At 43.4% G+C, this 19,178-nt stretch overlaps 1 protein-coding gene across 1 annotated transcript in view; it reads left to right on the top strand.

Annotated features, from left to right (window-relative positions):
* The window catches only part of XYLT1 (xylosyltransferase 1), a 644,618-nt gene that overhangs the window by 607,030 nt on the left and 18,410 nt on the right, over positions 1-19,178 (top strand). Inside the window, exon 10 of the mRNA XM_069210190.1 lies at positions 8,415-8,748. Coding sequence (XP_069066291.1) covers positions 8,415-8,748 — 334 coding nt within the window. The remainder of the gene's footprint in view (positions 1-8,414; positions 8,749-19,178) is intronic.

Raw genomic sequence — 19,178 nt, 5'->3', positions numbered from 1 at the left:
TGCTTACACACGGTAATAAAAGTTTGAAATAAAATAACTTACATGGAGTAGGGAGGGTGAAGACTTTTGGCTTTTGTACTGTATAGAAACGAAAAAATACCTGATAGAAAAACGGTGGAAATTGTTAATTGGCATTACATTACATAGTACAAGAAGAACACAAGGGAGAAGGGATTGCTGGGTAGTAGTTCCACACAAAATGGTAATATTGTTAAATTCTATTTTCTTGGTGAGAAAAAGCTAACATTAAAATGGCTGCATTTTCCAACGCTTATACAGAAATTAGTTGTCACTTCTTTTGTTTTAGAGTTTTAATGTATACCAAGAGGGACAGTCAGTTACTTTCCCATCATATGCACGACTTTTAATAGCTCCATTAAGTAATGCATCCCTTTGTCACTGCCGTAATTAGCTCCATTAAACCTGACCTTCCATCATCCCCTCACGAACCTGAAACTAAAGCAGAACAAGGGAGGTTAATTTCCACTGAACTCTTCACAGGCTTTAGTTGTGGGTGGGAATGGAGCACCTGGTCCAGGGATCTTACTGTCGGCAACTCCTTTTTTCTGCTGAAATCAATAAAATCCAAATGTGCTGCAGGCAATTAGGCTGCATTGTGGAGTTCTAATGGTCTAATTTGTATTGAGCGAAGCAAAAGTAATTAAAATTCACGCATCACTGTTTTGACCGGAAAATTGTTTGTGTGATGCTGGTCAAACCTGAAAAAGATTAAATATTGTCTGTTTACCAGACTTCCTGCAATGGGGGAGGAAGTGTCATTGTCACGTAAATTCGAGGTTTATTAGGAATCTTTATTGCAGTCACGATCAAAGGATAGGGTGGTGGAGTTTGTACCAGCCTGGCTCTGAGGGAGGGCAGTACTGACTGCTAAGTCTATGGGATAAGATTGTGTCACTCTTGTCCCTGTTGTAGTACTGAAGAAGTACTCTGAAGCGTTTTCATATTCATTGACTATTTTATAAATTGCTTGGCACAAGTATCTCTGCATTTAGGTTTTCTTTTCCTGACACCTCTAATATACATGCTGCTTGCAGACCTGGCCTGATAGCATACTGGACCACTGGCAGAGAAAAACGAGATGGACTATGCTAGCTTAAAGGGCACAGACTGCACGAAAGAGGTGCGTAGACCCATGATGATGTGCCTGCCCAGTTCTTGAGGGGAAGTAACGCAGGAACAGGCATTTGAGTAATCAAACTGGACTGACTCTTTTAAATCTAAGGCACATCATGCTATTTGTGAATGATGTAGTTAAGAGTTTAAGGCTCTTACAGAAATTTAGCACAGACGCAAATGAATTTAACACAGAAAGGTCAGAATATAGAGTGCTAAGGCTCGATTCTTTACAATAATTACCCTATATTTACAGAGAACCCACCACACGGACATGATGTGACATCTCTCAGGGATCAAAAGATGCCAGTATGGAAGGAAATAAAAGCTCCTTCCCAATAATAGGTGATGTAGAAGGCTAGAACACGCTGGGCAAATAAATGTTCTGAAGTGTTTCAATAGTACATCTTTTGAAACCTGGATACTTTCTATCACGATCTGTAAACTGCAACACCCTATCAAGTTCTACACATTTAACAGTCATTGAATGGGCTGTTAAAGGACAAGTGACTGAATACATTTTAAAACGGCTTCACGCAGCTTTTTATACAAAGCATATACTAAGCAAAGTATATATAAGATATTGTAATTAGAGGTCTGTAGTGAATGCCACAGCAGATGGGCTGAGGTATAAAGGGCCACAGATACAAAGCCATTTTACATATGCAGGCCCTGTGGGTTGCACAATCACATGGTTTGCAGTCGAAAAATGGATTTTTGGTATGTATTGCATTCACTTTACAAGTCGTAAAAGCATTTTGGGCTTTTAAAATGGGTTTATCGACCCATACCAATTTGCCTTTAAGAAGGTGCTTGAAAGGAGCACCCCTTGCTAACTATGATTTAGCATGGTATGTCACAGATCACTTATCAACACTTCAAAAGAGGTAGAAACTGAGGGGCATATTTACTATGTCCCTAGTGCATAATCATGCCGCCGGAGTATCACTTTTGTGACGCTCTGGCAGCGCAGTATGTCCGCACATATTTACAAGGCCACTTAAAGCCACCTTGCATGGCTTTTCATGGCCTTGTAAATATGGAGCCCTTCCACGCATAACCGTGCTTGAAAGGGGCATTTCATTGGTGTTGCTGTGGGTGTTCCATCACAACACCCATGGAATCTGACACACCCAAAATGTATAAGGCTGGGAATGCGTCAGATTCCCTCGCCAGCCCAGGGGTGGGGTAAACGTGGTGCAACAAGAAGAAATAACTTTATTTCTCCTCTGTTTTTTTTGCTCTTTTTATGTGCACTAAATTCTGCAGCACACAAAGAAAGAGGAAAACGCTATTAATGATTGTTTATGTGCAGGAAGGATTCCCTTCCTGCACATAAACAATCAAACCTGCAATGCAGGCACCTTTTCGCCATAGTTCAAGAATGCCTGCGGTGGTGCTAGGCAGCCAACTGTGTGCCAGTGCAGAGAAAAGTACAGGAATTCATCGTATTGCTGTAAATACAACAAATCCCTGCCACCTTGCATCATTTTTTTAAACATGGGCCTAAGTTGCAAAAGGGAAGATGTTCCTTTTGGACTCCTTTCCCTTTAAAAAAAGACATCAGTAGCCTGTGGGGTAGGCAATAGTCCAAGGGATCACCGTCTGCTCTATTTGATTATTTGACAGTTGGGAAACTTAGGGCCTGATGTGCTGCAAATTGCACACCGACCTTTTGCGAAAAAGATTTTGTGAACTGACCCATGTTTGTTTGTAAAATCTCTATGTGCAGGGGTCACAGAATGACCTGCCTTAGCAATATGGATATGTGGTGCAACCTAATACTTCTTAATACTAAAGACTGGTTGGGAAACATTGGTGTGCAATTTGGGACCTCTTTTTGAAGCTAGTGTTTTGGCCTAATGACATTTGGAACTGTTAAGAGAAGCAAACAAAGATTTTGAAAATATGAGCCTCATATACATGTATTTGAAATTTAAAAAGATTAGAAGAATCAGACGGGACACAGAAGGAAGTGTCTGTTTTAGGAAAATGAGGAAATTGAAAGGATGACATTATTGCATGATATTTAAGTAGAAACTAATTAAAGAAACACTTTTAAGATCTTTGTAAGGATTATAGGACTTATTGAAACAGAACATAAACCTGATGTCCAAAATAAAATGGGAGTATTGGCAGACTATGGAAAAATACCAGAAAATATCTAGGATAAAAAAAGAAGAGCTATGATAAGGCCCCATATTATGAACAAAGTCTGGTCGGCATGCGGTGAAGAAGAAAGAAGACAGTAGCAAAGAAAGAAAACAGCAAAGAACAAAGACGGCAGCGAAAAAAGAAGATAGCAGCGAAGGAAGAAGACAGCATGCAGAAAGAAAAAAGAAGTACCTTCAGCATTGTAGCCAGAGGAAGCGAAGAAAAAAGATGGTATGAAGCAAAGAAAGAAGACAGCATGCAGCGAAGAAAGAAGAAGGCATGCAGTGAAGAAAGAAGACGGCATGCAGCGAAGAAAGAAAAAGGCATGCAGCGAAGAAAGAAGATGGCATGCGGCGAAGAAAGAAGAAGGCATGCAGTGAAGAAAGAAGACGGCATGCGGCGAAGAAAGAAGACGGCATGTGGGAAAGAATAAACAAGATGGCTGTGAAGAAAGAAGACAGCAGCAAAGAAAGAAGACAGCTAAGAAAGAAGACAGCAGTGAAGAAAGAAGATGGCATGCAGAACAGAAAAAAAAAGTACCTTCAATGTCATAGCCAGAGGAAAAGAAGAAAGAAGACGGCATGTGGTGAAGAAAGTAGACGGCATGCATCGAAAAAGAAAAAAGACTGCAACAAAGAAAGAAGACTGCATGTGTCTAACCAGAAGGATGGCAGCAGCGAAGAATCAAAACAGCATGCAAAAAGTAAAAATAAGTACCTTCAGCGTCGTAGCCAGAGGAGTGTCCAATGGCAAGTGACCAGAAGGAATATTTGGTCCCGAGGCAACACAACGTCATGGATAGCAAAGAGGAGAGCAGGAAGTGAAGCAGACAACATGCAGATGACGTGCTGGCCAATCCGAAACAAGTAAATTAGAGTAACATTGGACCAAGCCAATAGCAAGTTCAGGTAAGTAAGGAGTGGTTTCTTAGCCCCTTTTAAGTTTTTTTATGAGCAAAAAATTTCAGAAGCACAGCACACAAGCATGCGTGTGAAGGTGAAACCTAAAAAAAGTGCAAAGTAAGGATTTAGTTTCTTGAAGAGATTAGAGAGATGACTGTGAATTAAATTACTTTATTCAAAATTGTAGAAGCTGCATCAATGCCGTTGCCTTCCTTTTGGATTGGATTTAATTTTTTGTTTTACGTTGTGGTCTGAATTGGATTTTTTATCCAGCACAGCCTTGAAGACAGACTCAGAAAACTTGGTTCTCTTAGATCACAGGCAAAGAGTATGGAGAGTTGAGGAAGGGTTTCCACTCCCCCATCATGATTGAACAAGAGTGACATAAAGACAATTCATACTTAGAAAGATGGGAGATGGAAAATCATAAATAACCAACAGGAAGAAATATATGTATTAGAAAATGGTAGAAAAACTAAAATGTAAGTTCTGGAAGTGTGGGTAGTCCCCTAACTGGAAAGGTACCACACTGTAGTCGCCAAAATTCTACATCACGATAAAATGTGATGGTGCATCATGTCGCTTCGTTTTTAATTGTTTCTTACCCACACATGCAAAACACTAGACTCTGAGGAGCAGAATTACTAATACTAAATGCAATGTTGCACTGCTTTACATACTAGGGAGAGAGCAAAAAGTACCCCATCTATTAAGATATGGCGCTGCATCCCTCTTCCCTGCCACTGGTGCACAATTAGACCATCGAGCTCCAAGCACATACCTTTGCACCATTGCATAGGTTTTGTATTGCAAAGACACCCTAGTACGATGTCCTATGCTAGACATATTTTATAACTTTTCACACTTTATATGTGCACTGTACAATGCAGCACACATGCAAAGTTTGAAAAGTGTAGAGGAAAAAACACTTGTCTCCTATTTTTAATATTTTTGGTGGAAAGACCTGCCTACAAATATTAGTATTTAGAGCAAAGTGTAAAAAACTGTGTGTGGCTTTAGAGGGGTGCCCATGGGCCACTCAGGGGATGCCCCCTTGAGATAAAGTAATGCAAAGTAGTACAAAGCGGAATTGACATTATTTTAAGACAAATTTCCGGTCCTGAAAAGGTTTGAGCCAGAAAGTAATCATTTTATCAAGACTTTTCAATGGTTTGCGTCACTTATTGTGACATTGCCCCATTGCAAAGTCTTGATAAATCTGCCTTAAGACTTGCTCACACTGCTTGCTCATTTAAGGAAAAATCGACTTCTATTTGTGCCTATATATTTCAAAATCGGCTATTACCACTGTAGGAAAGGATGAACAGAGTGGAGAAAAAGTACGACCTCCATCATATCTGTAAAATATATATTATTAAAGTTTGCAAACAAACGAAGTTAAAATATGTACATACATCGGTAGTAAAACAAAGAGAAAAACGCTGAATGAACGTTTTAATGTGCAAAGAATGACATAAAAGTTAGTATATAAGTTCTAGTATGGTTACAGTTATAGCATTACACTCAGAAATCTAACTGTCAGACATATTGAAGGTTTATACTCAGATGTAGCTTCATTTTCGACTGGAGGGCCTCACAGAAATGAATTTAGCATTTGAAACACATTTCCCAAGGAAACGAAAATGTGTCAGCTCATACTAATCAATATTAAAAAATGGACCATTCTTGGAAACCTCTAAAAAACATCTCTCATGGTCATACAGAGGGTTCACCCAAACATTAACCTGAAAAGTATGGCTATGGAATATATAGGAATACCATAAAATAAGTGTTAATGTATTCTATTCCAGTCAGTGCGAATACGAGCACCTTTGCGCAGCTCAATATAGAGCAAACAATAAAGAGACATTATTTCTCAAATGTTAGCTTATCCTCTATTGAGTTAAAGGTGACCACGAAGCTGCTCGCTCAAGTACACAAGTAGCTCGAGCATGAAAGGTCGAATAAATATTTAGGGCTTGTGAAACAGCTGCTTTGTTAATGAGAAACAGGGGCGATATTTAGCGCTGTCACTGTCAGGCTGAAACCGACATACGGATACGTTTCCTATAATGGTCATGTTAGATTGTGTAGGGGCCATTTAGAGGTTCACAGGGAAAACATTGGTCGAGCTCTTGCTTAGGTAAGCAATCTAGGATATGTAAAGAGGTGGGCAGGACAGGACACATGGTTCCTGAAAATCTGCCGCTTTGTATAAAAAATCATTTTAAAAGGGGTTTTAGAACTGCTCCGAATATTTTGTGATATGACAGAGCTGTTTTGTGAATATCGCGTCATAAGGACCTGTTTCTGATGTACTGAGTAAGATACATGTTGTGCTTAATTTGAGCTGGTGGTTGTAGGTGGGGCTCGCTTGTACTCACTTTTAGGGACCATCCCTTATTTTATACTCATCGGACTGTGACCCAGACCAAGAGAGAGAAAAGAGGGAAGAGGAGGAAGAGAAAGACAGTAAAACAGTAACAAAGAGAGATAAAAGAGAGAAAAAAGCAATGAAAAATAACCTCCAAGAGAAAGGTAAACACTCGGGGAGTGTCTGGTGATGAAGTAAAGAGGCACAAGGTGGAATCAAGACTAGACTGCTTTGGTATTGGGAACCCCTCACATTCTGTAGCACAAGCCATGGTCTTCTGAGCAAAACTTTGTACCCTGCCTCTTATTCGTTTACAAATCAAGCACTGGATAAATGCTGGTGAATAACCCCTGAAGAACTGGTGTGCAACGCAGGCTGGTACAGGAGCAGTAGAGACCACGTGCCCTCGGTGGCAATTGCAGAGACAACATTCCCTATCAGTATTTTCAAGAGAAGATGATGCTTGCTCGATTTCCCATATTCCCTAAACCGTGCTCTGGTCTGAGGTGGAACTACGATTGATCTGCCGTCCTTAGTTTTCCAGAGACTTCCGGGAAGCAGTAGATCACTACTCGCCATTGCACTATCTCCGAGCCTGAATTGCATTTTCCAGTGAAAGTGACTTAAACTTCTTCAGTCCTGAAACTTTGAATATGACGTTTGGTTAATGTAATGTGAAGAGTGGGTCAAAAGAAAATACATGTTAGGGAATTCAGCAATTAAAAGGACATCCTGAAGTACCTGAAAAACATGGGGGGAGCTATCTCCGTCGCAGCAGTGCGATTCTGGAACTCGGTGTCTGTACACAGGAGCTTATCAAGTTATTTCAATATTAGGCTAAAAACACTCTTAGGTACGTGATTTGTACAAGGCACACAATCCAGTGCAACCTCTAATATAAGAAAGTTTAGTGTGCAAAGCACACATTTTATTCACAAGGGGTCATCCTTCTTCTTCTATTATGCCAAATGTCATGGTGGAGCTTGTGTGCCATCCTGTTTATGAAGGGGCATTGGTACATCTGCATTATGTCACTCCTTAGACAAATGAGGGCATACTTGCTTTTCCAGTGAACAGCATGTTACTTAACATGCTGCGGTTTGACTGCTTCTCCCTCATGGAAGAGTTTAGGGTGGTCGACACATTCTGCTCTTTAATGGAGGCAAAGAGCCAAGACGAACCCCTGAGCCCCTTAGGCCGCTTCCCTGGGACCGGAGGCACACATTGTAACAACATAGTATGTTCCAGTCGAATATGTGACAGTCCTGTGTTACTATGCCCACTGACACATAGAGCAGCAACCAGCAGACCATATTCATTCAGGGTAGCTTATCTGCCCCCTATTGTTGAGGAGGGGAACTGAGGCCCGACTGCCTCTCTGCTGCCTGCCGGCATGTTACAATGTGTTATCAATATGCTGAACTCATCACTCTTCGCATTTATGCTCAGTGTATCAATTTAGGTAAAGCCACTCTCAAAAACGTTAGCACATTTTCTTTAATCCCCACCATCTATTTGTACTGGGTCTTATCGTGAACTGTATATGTTGTGGTTCTGAGTTTGTTGTGTGAAAAGAAGTGCACACGTCTCTAAAACTAGAGCTCCGTCCACAGACTTAGCATCGTTTGTGGTTTGATATAGGCATAGGTAGAAAAGAGGAATGTTCTCTGGATCAATGTATGTACCTAAAATTAATATTCCGCTTTCACAAGTGAAGTTTAAGGTCAACGAGTAAAAAATGTATTGTATATTAACTTTTACCCCATCTTGTCAAGCACATTCTCATGCTCTCTCTTTGAATATATTACATCACTTGATGTGTTGACATGAAATGTTCTTCTCTTTTTCAGATTGGAAGTGACTGGGATGCTAAAGAAAGATTATTTCGGAATTTTGGAGGTCTCATTGGACCAATGGATGAGCCAATTGGGATGCAGAAATGGGGAAAGGGTCCTAACGTAACTGTCACTATGATCTGGGTTGATCCAATTAATGTAATTGCAGCCACTTATGACATTCTGATTGAATCCAGTGCTGAATACACTCATTACAAGCCGCCTCTAAACTTGCCCCTACGTCCTGGAGTCTGGACAGTTAAAATTCTGCACCACTGGGTACCTATAGCTGAAACTAAATTTCTTGTGACTCCAATTGCGTTTTCAAACAGGCAGCCAATCAAGAAAGGTAAGATCTAATGACTTTATTAACGTTTTATGGTGAACTAGACAAACACAGTTAACCGTGTTGATTTTATGTAGCCTATGTTTGTTTAGTGGTGGCGATGTAAGAAAAATGTGAACGTGTACATTACAACCCCCTTTTATGTTAAGTAAGTTTTATCAACATTTTTAGAAAAATATGTATTTTCATTTTTTCATCAAAACAAGGGTAATGATGTGAATGGTTATTCATGCCACGTTAGCCTTATTTAATAAAGCATTTGAACTCATTAATGTCGAATACAAAGAAATAGCGAAAGGGTGATCTTATACTTTGAAAATGTAGTTTAATATATGTTGTGCAAGGTCATAATTTAAAGGCTGTATGAGAGTGCGAAACCGTTAAATCACATGACTGCAAATACAATACGTTGTGAGGTATGCAGATCTAAGTATTATCTCTGAATAATCTCAGGGTATTTATTTGTGACTAACATTTCCTTCCTGTTTTCCCAACTATGCTTACACTTGTTGCACACATTTGCATTTGATAAACACATTTAGAGCTTGGAAAATAAAAATCTCACTAATTTGTATTCTTTTTTACATATATTTTCCCAAAATAAATAATATTTACACCGTTGTAACCTCTTCCTACACCTGTTCTGTGAAACTTGCACAGATTTCTACGCTTTTTTGTACTTTCTGCCACACTAGATCTTTTCCAAAAAAACAATGCTAACTGCATGGCCCATCATCACTCCATAGGAAACCACGTTCATCATGAAGTCCATCTATTCTGGGGTCCCCATTGCACCCCTTCCCCCACCACACCTATTCCAGAGGACTGCAAGCCATCAGCATCATACTCACACCCATTCTGAATGCCTCCACTCTTTTCGCAACCTTCCCCAGATGCTTGGAAACACACATATGTCCTCCCATTACAGAAGAAACTGTCTGCGGACCCTTCAATGCTCACCGACTACAGACTGATCACCCTGCTGCCATTCCAGGCCAAAGTCTAGACAAACTCATCAACAGACGCCTCACTGAATACCTCCATAATCACCAACTCCTCAACACCACTCAGTCTGTTTCAGACCCGATCCCAGCACAGAATTACCCTCATCACCGCCATGGATGCCATCCAAATCACTGTGGACCAAGGAGACATAGCGGCCCTCATCCTCCTGGTCCTCTCCAAAGCATTTGGCACAGTTTCTCACCCCATTCTCATCCAATGTCTAGACAGCATCAGAATCCCATTACATAGGCTCCGATGGATCTGCTCCTTCTTGACTTCAAGGCCCTAGTCCGTCAGTTTGACATCATACATCTCAGATGCTTGCGACATCATCTGCGAGTTGCGCAAGAAACCTCTCTAAGCCTGACATTCTTCAACGCATACATGATCCCTCTAGCCAGCATTATCTGCTCTCACTATATCAACGTCCTCTCCTATGCCAATGGCACACAACTCATTCTCTCCCTCACAGACAAGACACCCGTTACCTGGATTAAGTTAAATGCTTGCATGACTGAAAATGCCACTTGATGAAGACCAACTATCTAAAGCTTGCACAGACATGACTGAAATCATGACACTGTGGGACTCAATATGGTGGCCAGCAGAGCTTGGACCCACACCCCCCCATGCCATCCAGCACCCACGCCAAGAACCTCAGGATCATCAATGACAGCAAACTCAACATGAACACTCAAGTCAGTGCCATCACTACCTCATGTTTCTATACCCTGAAGATGCTGAGGAAGATTTTCAAATGGCTACCAATCATCGTGCATAAAACCGTCATGCATGACCTGGTCACAAGCAAGCTGGAATATTGAGACACCCTCAAAGCCGAGGTTAACAAAAAGCTCTCCAGAAGGCTACAGACCATACAGAACTTGGAAGCCAGAATCACTCTCAACTTCCCATGCCGCAATCACACCACACATCACGAAGCTCCACCGGCTCCATATCCACAAATGTGCACAATTGAAACGCCTCACTACACTTTCCCTTTCAGTTTGATAAAACACTGGCCCAGGATATCTCAACAATCGCATCTGCTTCCACAAACCTTATAGACACGTCTGCTCATCCAGGCACCTACTTGCCCAAATCCCATGCATACAGAAACCCAGACCCTGTAGGGGAGTTTTCTCCTACATCTCTCTTAAATCATGGGATGACCTGCAGCTACACATAAGAGCCTTCTCCTCACTTCTTGAATTCCACAAGATGCTGAAGACCTGGATTTTTGAGTAGTGCGATTAAGTTCTATGTGTGCTTGGACTCGCACCTGCTTAGTGCCAGGATACCGTCCTACATGATAGTGTGCTTTACAGATTTGCATAACATAACATAACTAGTATAACATAACATCTCAATTGTCATACTACTCTGTGTTTCCTGTTTGATGAGTAAATATAACAGTATCAGCCTCATGACCAGGAAATTCTTATAGAGTCAGTAACATGTTACTGGCCCCACTGTAAATTATGAGGTGCTTAGGCACTCTGTGGACCTTTCTTGTTTGCCAGAGAGTATTTGTCTGCTCAAAACTGCAAAAAATCTGGTATAATTGCAGGGAGGAATGAGGAATGAAGGATGACTCATATCCTGAATTACTAAATTAACCAGTAACTCCACATTACTCAGTGGAGCCTCAGGTTTCCACTCAGAATATCTGCTAACTCTGCACCCTCTGAGTTAGAGATGCTGTTGACAGAATTATCTTTGGGGGTGCAGACTTGCTGGTGTATATACCAACAGTTGAAGATGGCTGAATGTTCGTATAGCATTTTTTAGAATTTGGTCGTCAGATTGTCTGCCCACCATGAATCCAGACTCACAATTTCTGCCAAGCAGCGGTGCAAATATCTTTCATACTTATATGTGCCCTTAATGGATGCATAGGTTGCTCTAGCAAATTCATATTTGCCCTTAATAGACGCAGAGGTTGCTCTAACACCATTTGTGGAGTGACTGTGGTGGTAAAACCTTCCAAAAGACAATCCACTAGCGTCTTCAGTGCTGAAATTCAGGTATTCAGCAAAGCCAAAGTCCTTTGAAAATATCCACGTGTCTGGTTTCCTTCTTAACAATTTGGGGGTTTTGTCCCAGCCTTTTAGGGACACAAACAGACCTGCCCTTGGTAGTCTGCCATAACTGCTACACACATGGTGGCAGAACTCTGGGATCGTTTGGATGACTGTCAGGACCCATTGTGTGACAAAGTCATCTCTGGATCTTTGCAGAGCCAAAAGGTTTTTGGCCACCATTATTCCTGCTTTGTAGGGTACATTAAGTAGCGTGCTGATAGGGATGAATATGTGATTGCGAGTCTGCTGTTTGTTTGGCTATTCTTAATCACCTTTTCCCCAAAATCGAATCTTACTCTTGCGAATCCAAGCTAAAACAAATCAACATTTCTACATTCTATTGTGGTCTGTTGCCTTGCCTGTACAGCAGATATTCTTTGTATCGGAAAAAGCGAGCTCAAAGGACAGATAATTTCTAGGACCAGTCACCACATGATGCAGACATCAGAAGTTGCTGGCAGCTGTGACTGGCTAGCTCTGATTTCCTTACCACGCAGTGCAGCACTTCAAGTGCCTCTCATTTGTCATTCCTCTACCATCTGTCCTCAGCTTGTGGGATACACACACTGTTTGTGTGAGGGCCTCTGATCCTAAACAAACACAAACTCGAGCAATCCGTAGCTAGCACATTTACCACCAGAACAGCTGATGTACTCTTTTCTCTTTGCGAGGTTTGAATTAACAATTTATCGCATTGGTGAATAAAATCCAAACACCTCAGTGTGAAATTTTCATCCCCAGGGTTTCAGGCAAGCATAAACAGTGCGTTACTATTAGTAGAACTAACGTTTGTGAGTAAAATAAACGTATGTGTGGGCAAAAAATATATCGCACTTGCTGCGAGCCGATTATCATTCTCAGTACAATTGGACAAGTGAGGAACATGAATGGGATATGTGCACTTTGCCTGCTATAGAAATGTGCACCTGGCTTTCATCTGCATTCTATAAAGTTAGGCGATATCTGGTGAAAGGAAGCTCCCAGCATGCATTTCTTGACGAAGTAGTTGCTATTTGCTAATTGACAGTAGCATCATTTTATGGTTCAAAGTTGTTTTTATTGTTGCATGAGAGTGTCACAGCGCTCCTGAGGGTAATCAAGAAAACACATTCAAACATATTTTCAGCTGTCCAACCCCTCCTCATCCCTCTCCCCGGAGTACTTACTGCAGATGGCTGTGATGAGGGAATGCACTAATATTCATTTGCGGGGTCTTCCTGGATGGCCCTCCCAGTCTGTGTAGGGTTATCTGTGTCAGTCAAGCGTAAGTATTTGGGGCATGTCAGTTCCCGACATTCTTTGGACCAGAGAGCAATGTATGGTCACCAGAGTTCCCTATAGGAATCACCTTGAGCCGTTAAGACCAGGGTGAGCTTCTTCATTTCCAGCACTTGGCAGAGGCGGTGGAGCCATTCAAGGTGTGTTGTGAGTTTGTCCTTACCCCAGTGAGGAGGGCTGCTTCCAATGCAAGACCAATATGATGCCGTCTACAAGATTTAAGTGGGAACGTGAGCATGTTTGGAAGTCCTAAGATGGTGTAGGCAGGGAACCGAGGTAACTGTGCATTTAAGTGAGCATCTATGTCATTCAGGATTGCATCCCAGTTTAGGGCATTCCCCTAGCAGATGGAGTAACATCCTGCGGAACCCACAATGTCTCCAGCACTTCGGGCTATGGACAGATTTGCCCTTATGCACACATGAAGGTGTGAAGTACCAATACGTGACGATTTTGATGGCAGTCTCAGTGCTGGCAGTGTTGCTTGCTGTGTGTCAAACACTATAGTGTACCTCTTCCCATTTGTTTCCTATCCAGTTTAAGTTCCCAGCATTCATGTCCCGGGGTCTTGGTCGTGGGGGGAAATGTAAGACGATACCATACAGTTCTGCAACAAGGCATTTGTTGGAGGTTTTTGTTAACAACCACTTCTCGAATGTAAAAAAAATGTATGATAAGGTGGAGTTGTGCTCCAGTGTGTATATTTGGTTTAAATAGCCAATGTCGGTCCTGTATGTAGTGCAGTCTCTCTGATTCTGAGAGCGCATAATCTGCACGCAGTTGTTCAAAGGTGAGAGAGCCCTCCTCATTGAAGAAGTGGCAGAAAGATTGGCATCCAAAGTGTTGCCATTCTTGGAACAGAACTTGATCTAGTCTTAGCATAAAGTCAGTATTGCCCATGATCGGCATCAGCAGAAAGGGGAATGTAAATAGATCCTTCACAGTCAGGGCCATCTGGATTCCTAGATACGGGATAGAGGTAGACGTCCACCATGTTGAGTATCAACAGACAAGCAGGACCCCCATCTCTGGATTGACCAAGATATTGAGGGTCTGCGATTTTTTTATATTTACCAAAAAACCCACAGTGCTGCCAAGGACCTCTATTTCAACCAAAAAGGCCAGAAGGGTCTCAATAAGATTATCCAGTGCCCCAATAGAGACTGATGATGTGTTCCGCCCCTCCATAGAAGACTCCAGTAATGCTCAGGTTGTCCCGCACCCATTGAGCGAATGGCTCCAGGTACAGAGCAAATAGCAAGGGCGACAGTGGGGGAATGGAGCTGAGGTCTGACCATTGACTCTAATGGTCTCTTTTCTATAGCCATAGTTGCTAAGAATACATGTGCAGAATTGCGTTCCAAAGCCAAAGTGGGCAAGCGTCACTACTAAGTATGGTCAGAGTAACTCAGTTGAATGTCTTCACGGCGTCTTTGGCCACGGTACATAATTTCCCTCGAGTGTTTGGCCTTATCGATCAGGTGCAAAATCGGTTTGGTGTTATCACTACATTAGAGGTGGGGACAAATCCCACCTGGTCTGAGGCAATTAGGCCCTGAATGAGGAGACCTAATCTGGCAGCCTGAATACTTTGAGGAAGGAAAAAGCGCACTAGGACTCACACTGATTTTTGTCCTTCCCCAGCCTGGGCATGACAATAATGGACCCTAACATCACTGATGGCGGAGCCATTGCAGGACTGGTTATCGAATTGAAAAGCTGGGTCAATATCGGAGCAAGTGTAGTGCAAAACCTCTTACAGCAAAGGGCTGGAACACTATCCGGTCCTGTCGATTTGAGGAGTTTTTGGCATGCAATGGTGGAGATAACTTCCTCTATCCAGATTGGGCAGTCTAATGTGGCAGTTTGGGCTACTGTCAGATGTGTGCATCCTTAAAGTAGAGGTCTGAGCTATCTGGTACAAGGGATTGCTCTGAGTATAGTCTCTCATAAAAATCTCGAAAGGTAGAGGCAATGGTCCTGTCCTGCACGATATCTGTGTCATCCTGTGCTAGCAGGGATTCTATTCCTGTGACCTTCCATTGCATTCCTCCTACTTATAAGGAGTGTTTGAGTCAAAGTAGTGTGTCTTCAAACTAGTCCCTAGGAAGTGGTCAAGGCGAGCATAGGTCTAGTGGGCATGTGAACGAAATGTATATTCCCAAGTCTGGGGAGTAGAATTCTCTCTGAAGGTCTCACAAACCCATATCCTGCAGCGTTTTAACTCCCTCATGAAATAAGGCCATAGTGCAACCATAGCGGTGTCTGATCGGTCCAGGTCATTATGGACCAACAAATTAAAGTCCCACAGTCCGCACCATCCTATCTTGAGAATAGATAATGTCTTTCATGGCTCAGTGATGGAATCATTCTTGACTGTCATTAGGGTGCACAGTGAACCCAAAACAAAGGTGTGATCTTCTACTCTGACATGGTATACAAGCAGCCTTCTGTTGAACTCCTTCAAGTTAAGCACCAGCTTTCCCACAGAAGGAACAGGAGGCCAAAATGGCTACATCAGCCATCTTGTTGGCGGCAGAGGAGAAGAATTTTTGTGGGAAAGCTGGGGATCCGAGCCTATGCCAGTCGCCTGAGACCAGATGAGTAGGAGGCATAAATCAGCTCCGTCTGTTCCAAATACGATAAATTGGCTTACCTTTTCATTCGATTATTAAGCCTCTTCACATTAAGGGTGATAACCTCTAGTTTATTATGTGGGAAAGGGAAGAGTGGAAATTGCCCTAGTGCCCCCCCAATCTACAAGCCCATCCATTGTCCTTTGAAGGTTCAGGCCTCCTGGTCACCTGGTCATCTGTATGATGGTAATAGCCTATAGTGCAATGCACCGTTGTGAAGCATAAATACGTCCTCCTAATACCCCCCATTGTAAACAGTAACAAAAACAATGACCCTGGAAAACCAAAGATGCTGGTCGTGGCCAGTGATGTCCCAATAGAAACCTGGATCCAGGGGTTGTGGCTTAACTCAATCACCTCTTCATGACATCCCACCCCTCTGCCCCACCCTAACAGCCCTGCCCCTATAGCCAACAGAAGTAACTAGAGAGCCTATTGCTTCTCAGGTTGTCGCTTGTCTGTTGGAGTCACTGGTTAGTGTCTCTAGCACTGTACGCCCCTCCAACACCATAGTCTTGGGGTCTGGTTGTATCCTTTGGGTAGGCCCATGCCCTCTGCCACATAAGGTGTTAATTGGCTTTCTGATTGTGAGGGCTGGCCCGGTGGCTGGCATCAGTGGATTCCTCGATCTGCAACACCCTACATGCTTCCATCAAGGATCAGATCTGATGGAGCTTCCTTTCCCATTGAAATATAAATCTGAAAGGATGCCCCAGCAATAAGTGACACCTTTGTCACAGAGATGGGTGGTCACCAGGTGGCAGTCTCACCATTTATGGAGCATTAGAGCCGAGATGTCTTGGTAAAGCATCATCGTGTGTCCTCTGAACTGCAGGGGATGTATGTCTCTGGCATGGCGGAGGATCCGTTCTTTAAGTTGAAAATCTTGAACACACACTAGGATGCAGGCAAGGCAGGTGTTCTTGGGTTGCAGAAGACCTACTCTGTGCACCCTGTCAAGCTTTATGTCCATATCTGGTGAAGCAGCCAGGATCTGGGTGAAGAGGGCCCTCATGTAGGACTCTATGTCAGCTTCTTTATTGGTTGGGGCCCCCCTCATTCATGCATTGCTCTGTCTTGACTGGTTTTCAAGGTCTTCAGCATGTGTTTGTAAGTTAGTTTGCTGATCCCTGAGGTGGAGGCCTTCTTTTTGAAGTTGCTTGATTTCTTCATCCCGGCTGGACTCGTAGTCCTCTAGCGTAGAGACCCTGTCCCCCACTTCTGCTAAATCCTGGTGGACTTCTTTTAAAACTTGTGAGAGTCCTATTTAACTGTCTGGAGGTCATCTTACAGGGAGGCAAACAGGGCCTCTAAGAAGGCTAGGGTCACAGGCCTTTCACTGTCCTCTCCATCTGGCTTCAGTTCTTTGCTGACGGGAAGCAGCAGTTCCCCTTCCAGACTCCTGGCTGGCTTGGATAACATGTCTTTGAGGGAGCGGTCTTTTTTGGATTGTGCCACCGCCATGGCTGGTCACAGTCTTGGGTATCCCTCTCTGCAGGAAAATTCACAGCTATAGGGCATGCACTGGGACTCACAGCAAAGAGGGGGTGCATCTTGTTAACAGTACCTTGGACACAGGCTCAGCAAGCCTAGAGAGAACTAGTGCCCCCAGGTGGTATTCTTTGCACTCCTTCAGGGTCCTCGTATCACACCCCCAGTCCGCTAAACTGCACTGCTCAGGTTGCTGCCCAGGATAGCCCTCACAGTCCTTGTGTTACCTGACAAATCCGCACTCTTACCAGACTGTCCGGCATCACTCTCTGTTCCTTAGTACTGGGCTAGCACCCATTGTCGCAATAAGGTCCCTAAAAGGGCCACAGTTGTCATGTTATAGTATTGACTTGGTGTCAAGGTTATAGCGGCACGTGCTGACCCGCTCTGAGGAGTGTCCCAAAACTTTAAGTGGGCTGAGAGAGTTAAGGTCTAAGTGACCTCTAGCAAGGACTCTATCCCTGTTTGTGCAGTTAGATCGGGGCACGCTCAAAGCCTAGGTGCTGTAGTTACGGTGTTCTTTGGGTAAGCCCTCCGCTCTGACAAGCAATCACCACCTGTGAGGCCCCAGGAGTCAGCCCGAGGTGGGTCAGTCCCTTGCTGTCCAGGCCATGGCCATCTCTGCCTCAGAAATCACTTCGAAGAAAATGAGGCCCATAGCCATTGAATCCCAAGAGTTTCTCAGCTGGCCATTTCAGCAGGGTTCCTCCAGGCTCCAGGGAGAGACGACACAGGGCCCCGCTGGGCGCAAGCAGTACAGTTCCTTTGTAGGCCATATGTGCAAGGCGCTATGGGCCTAAAATGTGTGCTCTCTCTCATGCAGAAGTTGCCGGCAGAGCACCGCTCTGGATTGTTCACCCGGGGAGGGTCGATTATATGCGTGCAGAAGAGGGTCCATCTATCAACTTCCTACCTCTCAGGACAGTGCACGAAGTTTCCAAATCACTGTCCAACAGTCCGTTGTAGCTACAGACCTATCCCTGCCTATGACTGAGCCAGCAGTACTGCAGATTGCTGAGGGCGCCGCACCAGAGCCACTCTCGAGGGACCAACAATGAATGAGGCACAGCAGTTTCAGGCACGCATCTCAGTGGTTTTCTGTCGGGGCTGCGTTCACTTCAGGCGCTGGTCACTGTGTGGCCCATTGTCCAAGTCAAAAGCTAGGAGGCCCTATTGTGGTGGGTAGCATCCCCATAGCCACACATTCACCGCAGTCATGCTGCCTGCTAGGTGGCTTCACTTTAGCCGCCACTTGGCTGCAGCTCCACCAGGTGGCAGATGTCTCTATTTCTGGCGGCAGCCTAGGTGCCCGACAGGTCACACAACACAGGGGTGCACCATGGGGCTCCTCTGGGTGCTAAACAAAGAGAAAAGGGCCTGATGGCAGTAGGTATGGAGGAATGAGGAGACGCGTCCTACCCATCCGCCATCTTGACCATGCCCTTCATTAGCACAGTTTTAGGGGGCTGATGTTCTTTGAGAAAGTAACAGCCATAAATGGCATACAGATGCTTGCTACAAAATGCATGGAAAATTCAAGGCTGATTGTAAATGTACAAGTGTCATACAAGCAAACAAGGCTAGGTGTGACAGTGGATCCACGCTTTTGGCCTGTCTCTAATGTGACTAAAGAAACCCTAGTTAATCCAATTGATGTTTGTGGTCATCATCTGCAGTACATCTCACAGAAGACCTCAGAAGGAGTACATGATTTTAAAAAAGCACACTGAAACTAGAAAGCATGCAAAACAAACACAGCAATCAATATATTTACAACTAGATAAAAAGTATCACACTGATTTACAAAGAAAAAAGTAAAAGTAAGGGTGGAATTCAATGACTTAGCCTCAAAGTACTCTTTTCTTATATGCAAAGCAGGTGTGAACTTTATGTCGGGTATACATTTCCAAGCATACTATTGCACCTATCATGAGACTTT

Source organism: Pleurodeles waltl, chromosome 10 (genome assembly GCF_031143425.1).
Source record: "Pleurodeles waltl isolate 20211129_DDA chromosome 10, aPleWal1.hap1.20221129, whole genome shotgun sequence".
Taxonomy (NCBI): domain Eukaryota; kingdom Metazoa; phylum Chordata; class Amphibia; order Caudata; family Salamandridae; genus Pleurodeles; species Pleurodeles waltl.
Note: the sequence above shows the minus strand (reverse complement) of the source record. Positions and strands in the feature narration are given on the sequence as shown.